The 12,588-nt window shown below is 46.3% G+C and overlaps 2 protein-coding genes across 2 annotated transcripts in view; one reads left to right on the top strand and one right to left on the bottom strand.

Annotated features, from left to right (window-relative positions):
- LOC139275951 (C2 domain-containing protein 2) overlaps positions 1-3,408 on the bottom strand; it is a 111,946-nt gene extending 108,538 nt beyond the window's left edge. The window contains exon 1 of the mRNA XM_070893192.1: positions 3,284-3,408. Coding sequence (XP_070749293.1) covers positions 3,284-3,354 — 71 coding nt within the window. The 5' untranslated portion in view covers positions 3,355-3,408. The remainder of the gene's footprint in view (positions 1-3,283) is intronic.
- On the top strand, positions 2,552-10,571 carry LOC139275952 (autophagy-related protein 101). The gene is made up of 2 exons (XM_070893196.1): positions 2,552-3,186; positions 9,086-10,571. Exons 1-2 carry the CDS (start codon positions 2,935-2,937, stop codon positions 9,488-9,490), a joined length of 657 nt encoding a protein of 218 aa, XP_070749297.1. The 5' UTR covers positions 2,552-2,934; the 3' UTR covers positions 9,491-10,571.
- The last annotated feature ends 2,017 nt before the right edge of the window (positions 10,572-12,588 follow it).

Raw genomic sequence — 12,588 nt, 5'->3', positions numbered from 1 at the left:
TTAAAACTCTTACACTAGTAAAAGTAAGCTATGCGCCTGCTTTTACCAGGCCTAAGAGTTTGAAGGACATTCACTAGGCATGAGTTGGGCAAATATCCCAATCTCTCCCGCGCGAATGCCCTTCTCCCGGGGATGCGGAGGATCTGTCAAGAGAAATCTTGACAGATTGGAAAAGCCAGTTTTCGGCGCATGTGCATCGCGCCCCGAAAGTCGGCTTTTGCGAGGCCTTGCTGGGTCTGTGCGCACTCCATATGGGCCCAGCGAGGACAAAATTTTCAGCCCAATAATTGCACGCACCAAGTTTTGCTTTGGTATGTCATGTTTCAAGATTTTCTGACCATTTTTCCAAAGAAAGGATTTGAAACAAAAAGTTATTTTCAAGTGTTGGGTTTTAAAACAAAGTGGGTTTCTGCAGGTTTAACAAGGAACATCATTAGCTGCAGACATTTGGGAAAAGTGTATTCCAGCCAGCCATTGATACCATTTGCCAGAATGATTATGACTAAGGTTCAGAAATGCTAAAGGCTCGGTTTGAAAACCCATTATTTAACAATAGCCACAACTTGCATTTATACAGAAATTTTTACACAGTAAAAGGCTCTTCACAGGAAGCTTTTGGTCACCTGTCCAAATATCTTCTTCTGTGGCTTGGTGTGAAATTCTATTTAATAACGCTCCTGTGAAAAGCCTCAGATGTTGTTAATGGCGCTGTATAAATGCAAGTTGTTGTCAAATCGGAGTAATTTGGAATAATTTTCAACATTTTCAGTTTTAAAATTGAATGCATCTCTCAAAAAGCAGCTCCCTGTGTTTAAATGGGTTTTCAATCTGTTTTGCTCTTGTTGATCATAAATCTCATGCCCACTTTCTCATCTCTGCAAATCTGTTTACAGAAAGCCAGAAGTTTGTTGCTTTTGTTTTGAAAAGTGAAATGAGAATCATCTGATTTCATTTGCAACCTACCTCCTCTCCCAAATATGAGGATGATGGAAAGGAGACAACAGAAATTACCAACAGGGTAAATGTATTTCAAGTAGAATTGACGACTATTCCAACGCACACCTGGTTGGCCTACCACGTTCTACACGATGTACACTTGAGGTCATCCAAAACTCAGCTGCCCATATCCTAACTCGTACCAGGTTCCGCTCACCCATCACTCCTGTGCTCACTGACCTACATTGACTCCTAGTTAAGCAACGCCTTCATTTCAAAATCCTAATAATTGTTTTTAAATCGCTCCATGGCCTCGCCCCTCCCTATCTCTGTAATCACCTCGAGCCCCCCCCACCCCCCCACCGAGATAGCAGCGTTCCTCCAATTCAGTCCTCTTGAGCATCCCTGATTATAATTGCTCCACCATTGGTGCCTTCAGCTATCTTGGCCCCAAGTTCTGGAACTCCCTGCCTAAATCCGCCTCTCTACCTCTCTCTTCTCCTTTAAAATGCTCCTTAAAACCTACCTCGTTGATCGAGTTTTTGCACATTTACCTCAATTTATCATTATATGGCACGGCGTCAAATATTTTGTCTCATAATACTGCTGTGAAGCACCTTGGGACATTTTACTACGTTAAAGGTGCTATATAAATACAAGTTGTTGTTGGAGAGAAAAAAAAGTCCTATAAATCCTATCAGAGTGTCTGCTGTGGCTTAGTGGATAGCACTCTCACCTCTGGGTCAGGAAAGTTGTAGGTTCAAGTCTCAATCCAGAGACTTGAGCACAAAAATCTAGGTTAACACTGCAGTGCAGTGCTGAGAGAGTGCTGCACTGTCGGAGCTGCCATCTTTCAAATGAGACATTCATCATCATCACCGTCATAGGCAGTCCCTCGAAGCGAGGATAACTTGCTTCCACACCGAAAAGGGATGAGTTCACAGGTGTTTCAATGAAGGACCTAATATTCCAGATCCCGAACTACATCCTGAAGGGTGGAAGATGCCTGTGGGTGGATTGTTTTAACGTGGGGTGGCCGTTGCACACCAGCCACCACACGGGGCTTGACAGCGCGAGGTCTTGGTCCAGTGGCAAGGGTTAACCAGGACGACTGGAGACCAGCTCTGCTGCACGGACCGAGTGCGCTCACATATCGCAGTGTGGGCTGGGCCAGAGCTGCCCCTGGGCCCTCGCCGCTTCTGGGCCCCAGATTCACGCCTCATAAGACATTAAACCGAGGCTCCGACTGCTCTATCGGGGGACGTGAAAGATCCCATGGCACTACTTCGAAGAAGAGCAGGGGAGTTCTCCCCGGTGTCCTGGCCAATATTTATTTATCCCTCAATCAACATCACTAAAAAAACATTATCTGGTCATTATCACATTGCTGTTTGCTGTGTGCAAATTGGCTGCCGTGTTTCCCACATTACAACCGTGACTACACTTCAAAAACAAGCACTTAATTGGCTGAAAAGCGCTTTGGGACGCGAGGTGGCCGTGAAAGGAAGGCACGATATAAATGCACGTCTCTCTTTTTACAAGCATTACGCGTTAATGTGTTTTTGTCCTAGTCGGGATACTGTAGTCAGCTGAAATTCACTCCCTCTCGCCCCCCCCCCCCCCCCCGATAGGATGATGTCACCGGATAGAATGTTTACAATGTAGCTGTAGCTGAAACTGACCGCGTTCGATCCATTGTTGAATGGTTACATTGTTTCCCGGAGGTTCCATCAGTGTCACCCCCCTCGGGGATCGCCTTTAAAGGGCCAGAGAGACACTCAGCCACCCAGAGAGCCAGAGAGACACCCAGACAGACAGAGAGAGACACCCAGAGAGACACCCAGAGAACCAGAGAGAGACAGGCAGACAGAGAGCCAGCCAGAGAGCCAGAGAGCCAGCCACCCAGCCAGAGAGCCAGAGACCCAGACAGAGAGCCAGAGAGAGACAGACAGAGAGCCAGCCACCCAGCCAGAGAGCCAGCCAGAGAGCCAGCCGAGGATGAACTGCCGATCCCAGACCCTGGAGCTGACGGTGGAAGCCAGGCAGATCGAGGAGACGGTGCTAGCCGTGCTCCACACCGTGCTGCTGCACAGGAGCTCGGGCAAGTTCCACTACAAGAAGGAGGGCACCTACTCCATCGGCACCGTGGGCACCGAGGACGTTGACTGTGATTTCGTCGATTGCACCTACGTGCGAGTATCGTCGGACGAGCTGGACCGCACGTTGCGCCGATCTGTCGGCGAGTTTAAGGTGAGTTTTCCTCTTCCTACCTGATTGATTTTCTCTGTTTTTTTAAAGAAGGCCCCACCCGCCAGATATCTGGGATTGTGAGCGATTCATAACGCACCGTTTGTCGGTGTCGAGGCCACTCAGTTCAAATCGATTGTCTGCCGCAGACTGCATTCTTTTCGTAACCATTTACGGAAGGCCTACAGTTCCAGCGTCAGCCTTGTCTCAGTGGCAGCGCTCTCGCCTCTGAGTCAGAAGGCTTTGGGTCCAGGTCCCACTCCAGACACTTCAGCACAAAAATCTTCACCCCAGTCTCCGCTGCACGGTCGGAAGTGCCACAAGACGTAAAAGTGAGGTCCCATTTGCCCTCTCAGCTTAAAAAAAGAAAGACTTGCATTTATATGGCGCTTTTCGCGACCACCGGACGTCCCAAATCTGCTTTACAGCCAATTATGTACTTTGTTTGAAGTGAAGTCACTGTTGTAATCATAGAATGATCGACATTTTACAGCACGGAAGGAAGCCAATTCGGCCCATCGTGTCCGTGTCCGTGCCGGCCGACAAAGAGCTATCCAGCCCTTAGTCCATAGCCCTGTAGGTTGCAGCACTTCAAGTGCCTCTCAAAGTACTTCTTAAATGTGGTGAGGGTTTCTGCCTCTACCACCCTTTCAGGCCGTGAGTCCCAGACCCCCAGCACCCTCTGGGTAAAAAAATCAGTCATGTGGGAAACGCAGCAGCCAATTTGCCCAAAAGCCAGCTCCCACAAACAGCAATATGATAATGACCAGATCATCTGTTTTTTTTATTGATGTTGATTGAGTGATAAATATTGGTCTGGACACCGTGGATAACTCCCCTTCCGACAGTGCAGTACTCCATCAGCGACTTGATGCATGACCTTCTGACTCAAGAGACAAGAATGCTACCACTAAAGGCTGACGTGAAACCAGCTAAAGTGCGGTGAATGAGGACCAGAAGAGCCGAGGGCCCAGGGGCAGCACGGGCCAGCCCACACTACGATATGTGTACGCACTGGGTCTGTACAGCAGAGCTGGTCTCCAGTCGTCCTGGTTAACCCTTGCCACTGAATAAAGACCGAGCTCTGTCAAGCCCGTGTGGTGCAACGATCACCCCACGTTAAAAAAATCCACTCAGCGGCATCTTCCACCCCCTCAACTGGAGTTCAGGAATGGAACCTCGGATCCTTCATTGAACATCTGTGAACTCGTGTGGAAGCAAGTCATCCTCGTTCGAGGGACCGCCTATGATGATGATAAAGTGTCACCAGAATGGGGGAAATGGAAAAAGAATCAGCCAGCCACGTCTGCTAGTTAGTGCTTTAACTAGTCACCGACGTTATGTTGGAAAGGATAAATGTGTGAGTGTTGAATAAGGACAGGAGCAGGTTAGTGCCTCCGACCCATACCAGATAATTCAGCGCAGTACTGTCGGAGGTGCCGTCTTTAGGATGAGACGTTAAACCGAGGCCCTGTCTGCACTCTCAGGGGGATGTAAAAGATCCCATGGCACTATTTCGAAGAAGAGCAGGGGGAGTTATGCCTGGTGTCCTGGGGCCAATATTTATCCCTCAATCAACATCACTAAAACAGATTACCTGGTCATTAGCACATTGCTGTTTGTGGGAGCTTGCTGTGCGCAAATTGGCTGCTCCGTTTCTTACATTACAACAGTGACTACACTTCAAAAAGTACTTCATTGGCTGTAAAACGTTTTGGGACATCCTAAGCACGTGAAAGACACTGTATAAATGCAAGTCTTTATAAAGCAGGAACACTTTTTTAGTTTTTGCTGGTCACTTTGGCCCAGTATCACCCAGTGAGCTATCGGGGAGTACTAATCTAGACCATTTTTGTCCCATTTGTTTTTCCACAACTGCTGTGATGATCACCGCTGCCAGTTCAGCTAGTAATAGTTAATTCAAATTAGTAAGTGCAGTCACCTGGACTCACAACATGAATCTGCACTTTCAGAAGCTAGGTGGATTCAATGCGGACAGAATTGGAAGAAAAATTAAACTTGATGTCATGACCAGACACACGAAAGGTTGGATGCAAACAATGTCTTTGATACAGACCTGAAAGAAGTGCAGTCACAGTTGCTCAGATTGACCATTGGCACCACGATGAGGTGGCTATTCAGATGCCTTGGCTTTGCATTAAGAAGGATATAGAAGCGCTGGAGAAAGTGCAAAAAAGATTTACAAGGATGGTACCAGAACTGAGAGATTACAGCGACTGGGAAAGATTGAACAGAGAAGACAGGGGTGACCCGATAGAGATCTTTAACATTATAAATAGGTTGGACAGGGTCGATGTGGCCAGAATGTTTCCACTTGCGGGAGAATTTAAAACTTATGGCCATAAATACAGGATAGTTACTGCTAAATCCAATAGGGAAATAAGGAGAAATGCCTTTACTCAGAGAGTGGTTAGAATATGGAACTTGCTACCACAGGAAGTGGTTGAGACAAACAGTTTAGATGCTTTCAAAAGTAAACTAGCCGAGAACATGGGAGTAAAGGTAATGGAAAGATATGCTGAAAGGCTGAGATGAGGTCGCTGGAATGGGAGGAGACTGTGGAGCGTAAACAGCAGCACAGACTAGTTGGGCCAAATGGCCTGTTTTTGTGCTGTATATTGTACGTATGTCATTTTGTATCAACCCCATGCAAATAACTGGTTGATAATTGTGATCCCCGCCTCGGGGTAACTTCTAATTCAGCTCATGGTGCACGAGTGCAGACGCTAAGTTTAACTTTTATGTTCCCAACCAGAGCAGACTTGGACTGAATCCTCCGAGGTCTCTGCTCTCCTCAAATTCTGGCCTCTTGAACATCCCCGATTTTAAATGCTCCACCATTGATGGCCGTGCCTTCAGCTGCTAAGACTCTAAGCTCTGGAATTCCCTCCATAAAGCTCTCTACCTCTCGTTCCACCTTTAGGACGCTCCTTAAAACCTACCTTTCATCTGTCCTAATATCTCCTTCTGTGGCTCGGTGTCCAATTTTGTTCGATAACGCTCCTGTGAAGCACCTTTAGACATTTTACTAAGTTAAAGGTGCTACATGTTTTGTTGTTGTCACTTTATCAATGAAATTTAGAATGATAGCATTTTGTTTATTCTTAAAGTCACACAGCTTCAAAAGAAAGGATAGGACTTGCATTTATATAGCGTCTTTCACTGCCTCAGGACTTCCCAAAGCACTTTACAGCCAATTAAGTATTTTTGAAAGTGTAAACACTGTTGTAATGTGGGAAACGCAGCAGCCAATTTAAGCACAGCAAGCTCCCACAAACAGCAGTGTGATAATGACCAGATATTCAGTTTCCGCGAGCGGTGGGCGCTGGAGGAATTGGAGTGCATCATCACCCCCGGCAACCAAATTTTAATTTGATGTTTTGTCTAAAGTTTAATTTGTTTATTGTGCCGATCTTAGTGCTCCCCCCTCACCTTTTAGCCAGGGGGCACTTGTATAATTTGTGTTTTAGTGCCCTCAAAAAACTCCCCAAAAAACAAAAAAACAAGGGGGCACTTGTTTGAAAGTGTTTGGTGTCCCCCCCCAACCCCCTTTAATCAGGGGGGCACTTGATTTAATTGTTTCCTACAAAATAATTGTCGAGCTAGCGCCAATATTTGAAAGGGCTGTGCGGAGGGAGCGGGCAGGTCCGAGGGCCTCCTCGTAGGACTGCTCCTGGGCACGGCCAAGGGGGCCATTAACCGGTCCAGGCAGCGGGCGGTCGAGGGAGTCGTTCAGCCCGACTGCCTGCCTCTCTCCTGTGGCTATGTTCGTACCAGGGTGTCCCTGGAGATGGAGCATGCGGTGTCCACCGGTACGCTCGCGGCCTTCCGCGAGAGGTGGGCACCGGAGGGATTGGAGTGCATCATTTCAACAGGGAATAGAAGTTTAATTTGATTTGATTTGACAAAGGTTCCCTCAATGTTCGATTGTTAATTTTATGGTCTTTGGTGCCCTCAAAAAAAAAGGGGGGCACTTGATTGAAAGTTACTTTAAAATAGTTGTAGAGCTGTTGATTTCAGTATTGTGTGGAGGGGATTCCTGCGCGGGCTGCTTTTGCGCACACTCCATTTTGCCAAGGTGGACATTAACCGGCCCAGGCAGCGGGTGGTCGAAGGGATCGTTCAGCCCGACTGCCTGCCTCTCTTCCGCGCTATGTTCGCACCAAGGTGTCCCTGGAGATGGAGCACGCGGTGTCCACTGGTCACTCACGGCCTTCCGCGAGAGTTGGGCACCAGAGGGACTGGAGTGCATCATCACCTCCGGGAACAGAATTTTAATTTAATTTGAACGTTTAAAGTTCCCAGTTAATTTGGAAATTTGTGGATTTCTAAAAGGGGGTACTTGATTTTAAAATTCTATCCAAAATAGTGTAGAACTGTTGATTTCAGTTCTGTGCAGAGAGATTCCTATACAGGCTGCCCTTGCACACTTTGCCATCTTCATCTGCCATCCGGACAGCCATGGTGCACCATGTTGTCGTCCGGAGGAGGCGGGGGTCCCCAATGGAGTGCACTTTACGCGGGAGTCCTCCCTCTATTTATTGGGGACTTGGCCTGGAGGGTGTTGCATGGAGCAATCCTATGCAATAAGTTTTTAAGTCTGTTCCATGTTTATATAAAATGTGTGAGGTTGCAGCCCCTCTTCCATTATTTGAAGGGCTGCTCCTCGATTTTTGGCTGCACTTCAGTCCCACTCTCCTGGTCTTTGGGCACCCTGTGCGGAGGGGAGAGGGCAGGTCCGAGGGCCTCCTCGTAGGACTGCTCCTGGGCACGGCCAAGGGGGCCATTAACCGGTCGAGGGGGTCGTTCAGCCCGACTGCCTGCCTCTCTTCCATCTGGGCCAGGGTGTCCCTGGAGATGGAGCACGCGGTGTCCACCGGTACGCTCGCGGCCCTCCGTGAGAGGTGGGCGCCGGAGGGACTGGAGTGCATCATTACAGCGGGGAACAAAATTTTAATTAATTTGATTTGATATGGTTCCCTTTAATGTTTAATTGTTAATTTGTGGTTTTTGGTGCCCTCAAAAAAAAAAGGGGGGCACTTGATTAAAAGTTACTTTTAAGATAGTTGTAGAGCTGTTGAATTGTGAGTGGCTCAGCCAGTCATGTGATGTTCACAAGACTCAATAAAACCCCAGCCAGTGGGTTCAGGGGATCCACGATGAGGCAGGTGGTTGTGAGCCTGGTGGATGAACTGGTAATGTGTAGTGTGATTGTTAAACCTTTGTTAATAAACCAACTAGTTCTTAATAGCAATGTGTTGCTATGAATTCTTAAGCAAAGAACCCATGAAGCAAATACATTACATTGGGAATTGAGAGGAAAAAACCTGGAGTTTAGCATTTCAGGGCACAGCATGTTGATATTTTGGCATCCCACACGTGCAGTAAGATATGTTTTCCACTTCTGAAGACATTGACTCTTGATGGGAGTTTGGTTTCACTGGTGCTGCCTACCCCTGAGTACTTTGTCCAACTGGCTATTCTTATATGAGCCCAGACAGTAAAAGTCTGCAGCCTTCTCAACAGGAGAGGAATGGCACAATCCTGTTCTAACACATATTCTCTAAGGAATCACTTTAACAGCAATTGGGTGTGGGATCTCTGACTGGCTTCCCACAGCTGCCCCCTGCTCTTTCCTGCCTAGGAATGCTGGGTCTAATTGTGGTGCTCCCAAGTACTGGATAAGATCAACTCCGAACAAAATAGAAATCAAACTTTGGACCTTCTGGTCTACATGGCTGAGATGATCCTAGACCTTGAATTCGGGGGGAATTGCGCAGTAAGACTTTCAGCTAATAATTGTAATTCGGTCAATATTCTAGAGCGATAGACCTCACCAAGAGACAGTTTTTCTCATGACATTTTCCTCCTTTAACTGTAGGACGCCCTTCGCAACTCTGGCAGTGATGGGAGTGGTCAGATCTCCCTGGAGTTCTACCAGAAGAAGAAATCGCGCTGGCCGTTCTCAGATGAGTGCATCCCGTGGGAGGTGTGGGCCTTCAAACTCAACGTGGTGAATCTGGCCAATGAGCAGGAGAGGCAAATCTGCCGCGAGAAGGTGGGCGAGAAACTGGGCGAGAAGATCATCAACGTCATTGAGGTCATGAACAGGCACGAGTACTTGCCGAAAATGCCCACGCAGTCGGAGGTGGACAATGTCTTTGACACGGGCCTGAGAGACGTACAGCCTTACCTGTACAAAATCACCTACCAGATCACTGACTCCCTTGGGACATCTGTTAGTACCACCATGAGGCGGTTAATCAAAGACACTTTGGCTTTATAATCTGTCGAATTACTAGCAAAAAACGAACTGACAATGTTACATTTTTACTTTACTCCATTTTCCCTGGCCTTCCCTTTCTGCTGCTGTTGTTTTTGTTTTCATTAGCTATCTTTAGGGGGAGTCTGTCCAATTTGAAATCCCTGCAGATTATGCCTTGCGATTTCTTGCAAACTTTCATTCTGTTAGTGATGCTCAGCATGACGGAGATCTTGCAAAGTTTACATGTATTTATTTTTTAAATAGTTGGAGATGGTCAGAAGAAAATTGCAAGTTGCTGGAAAGGGCTCCAAAAAGGAGAAGCGTTAACAGGACAGTCAGGTTTGGGCACTCCACTCAGCTGTTGCTCTTTTCCCTATCAAATGACCAATCCCACTCCCACCTTGCATGGACTACGGGCAAGGACATGGTCGGACTTGCATGCAATGCCCTTCAGAATAAAATAACCTAGCTAGTAATCATTGTCCAGGTTCACACATAATGGATTGTCACTAAGAGATAACTAAAGACCCAGCACGAGTTGTTACCTTAAGCAGAAAACATAAAATGGGGGTGGAAGAGGGGGTGAGTAAAGAGCATAAAAAGACCCAAACTAAAAAGCATATAAATAATATTTAAAATATTAGCAGAGATACAGTGTTCTGAAGTTGATTTCAGAGGCCTTGTTTTAATTTTCGTATGGCACAATCCTCTATGATAAGACTGAATAAACCAAAAATCCATTGAGAACATTTCTTTACTTGCATTCAAATGATGATACTTGCCGGTAGCTCACCTGTGCTGACACCACCGCAGCTACAGCAACCTGCACATCTATAATCCCACAAAGGAGATTGGGAAAAGGGTGAGGGGTCGCTGGAGTTTAGGGAGAGAACGGCACAGTAGAGAATAATGCTGACAGAAGGCTATATGCCACTGATGGTGGAGCTAGTTTGGTGGGTAGGGTCACACACAGTCTGGGTGGTTGTTAGGAAGCCTTTGTACATCATTTTTAGTGTTCATTTCAGTTTTGCTTTACAAATATATTGTTAATAAATTTGTTAAATAACTCGTCTAAACACCAATTAAATTGTGGTTCTAACAACTGATGGAAGGGGCTTCTTTCCCCGGTGGACCTGTTACTAAGCCATTTTTTTGTTAGTTAGCTGGATATCTGACATGCACAGAAACCCATTACCATGCTCAAGAATCTCCAAACCAAGCTATTGAGAAGCAAAATTTCTCCTGGTATGGAGTGCGCATCCTCTCCCTCCCTGCAGGCGGAACTTAATCTCCAACCAGAGAGTTTAAGCACAGGGTGACAATGCCCGAGGCTTAGTGTATGCAACAAGGTACTGCTGGAGCTTAACCCAGCGAGAACCGGCCAGCCTCCCAGCACAGGGTCACTGGTAATCTTCTTGTCCAGACAGGGCCGGCCTATATGCAGGGTGAGCTGGAGTTGAGTGGGAAGAATCCCAGATCCAATTTATGTCTACCCCTCCAAACCTCGCTCATGAGGCAGGCCGGCTGTTGTCCTCGAGCTCTGTGGCACCAATACCTGGCTTGGGTATTAATGTACTGAGTCTGTAGAAGTGAGACTTGGTTCCGAAACTCCATTGCCAGGCACGTCATCTTAAAACCACCTCGACTCCAAAGCGATCCCGCCTGCCCAAGTAGAACGGTCACTAGTTCGTCATTGGACATTTGACAAGCGTGGGAGGGAGGCACGGTGAGTAGCCTAAGTCACCAATAAAATGGTGTGACTGTATTGCCATCATCCTACATACTGTTGACGAGTGGTTCGATCAGTTGCAGCTATGGACATCAATCAGCAGCTGGTTGCCTCTCTGCAACCCAATTCTGGTGATGCCGAACTTGGGGCATGAATGACTGTTTTCACATCCAGCCTACAAACCTAGCTTCTCCAGCACCCTTTACACTCTACTGGAGGCAGTACTAAGCTACACAAAGGTCCAAGTTTGATCATGAGTTTGTCTGTTCCAAGTTAGCTGATTTCATCTGGAGTGCATGTAGGTGTGTTACAATTGGTCTAATGGATAATGGAGGAAGCAAAGAAAAAATAAACTGTCTGGCTTCCTGTCTCCGGACGCTATCCAGTGACTCTTGCTGAGCGGTGCAGGCTTGTGGGCAAGAGCAAGCTGACCTGCGATGCCTTTTGTAGCCAAATAGCCCACTTCAAGTCATTGGGCTCACGCATGAAGAAAAGCCATTCAGGAGATGTAATGGATAATTGGTGTGTGTGTATGTTGAATGATACACTACAAAGAGTTAGTGCCTTCAGGGGGTTAATGAATGGAAGAAGAGTTGGGGGAGGGGTGGGGAACAGATGTCTAAGTTATAATTTTTAAAGAATAAATAGTGATATTCTTCAAGCAGAAGGTAGCAACTTCACCGAGATAGACATGCACACGAGAAAAAATAAATTAGTTGTATGATGTTATTTTAAATGCATTTCATGTATTTTAAGTCGGGTTGCTCACTGTTATGCAAAATAAGAGGTTCCTTTTTAGCATAACTGATGTGTATAATAGTGTCGATAACAGGGGACCATGTAGCACATAAAACATAATTGCACATAATGTAAGCAGGGAAAAATATCAACGCACTGTAATAGGAGTTCCTTAAATTCGACCATTAAAGAGATTTATAGGAATTAAAATATATTTAATTTTCTTTTGAGAACCAAAACCGTTGTGTTTGGTATATAACTGAGGTTTAGAGGTAAGGCCATTGCTATCGACTTGTTGGATTAACCCAATTGGCCTTAATTCAGTACCCAAATTAGCAATTGTGTCGGGTTTTGAACTGGGCTCACGCTATCATTGGGCTGATATTTCAGGAACAAGACTCCCAACATGAAAAAAATATAAATTGTAAGTTTATGTACATTAGCTGTCTCAGTAGAATGCAGTTAATTCCTCCCTTAGGGATACAGTAGCATAGTGATTATGTCACTAGACTAGTAATCCAGATGCCAGAACTAATGATCCAGAGACATGAGTTCAAATCCCACCATGGCAGCTGGGAAGTTTAAATCTGGAGTAAAAAGCTATTAGTGATGGTGACCAGGAAACTACTGGATTGTTATAAAAACCCATCTG

Source organism: Pristiophorus japonicus, chromosome 11, assembly GCF_044704955.1.
Source record: "Pristiophorus japonicus isolate sPriJap1 chromosome 11, sPriJap1.hap1, whole genome shotgun sequence".
Lineage (NCBI taxonomy): Eukaryota > Metazoa > Chordata > Chondrichthyes > Pristiophoridae > Pristiophorus > Pristiophorus japonicus.
This window is presented reverse-complemented; position numbering and strand designations above follow the sequence as displayed.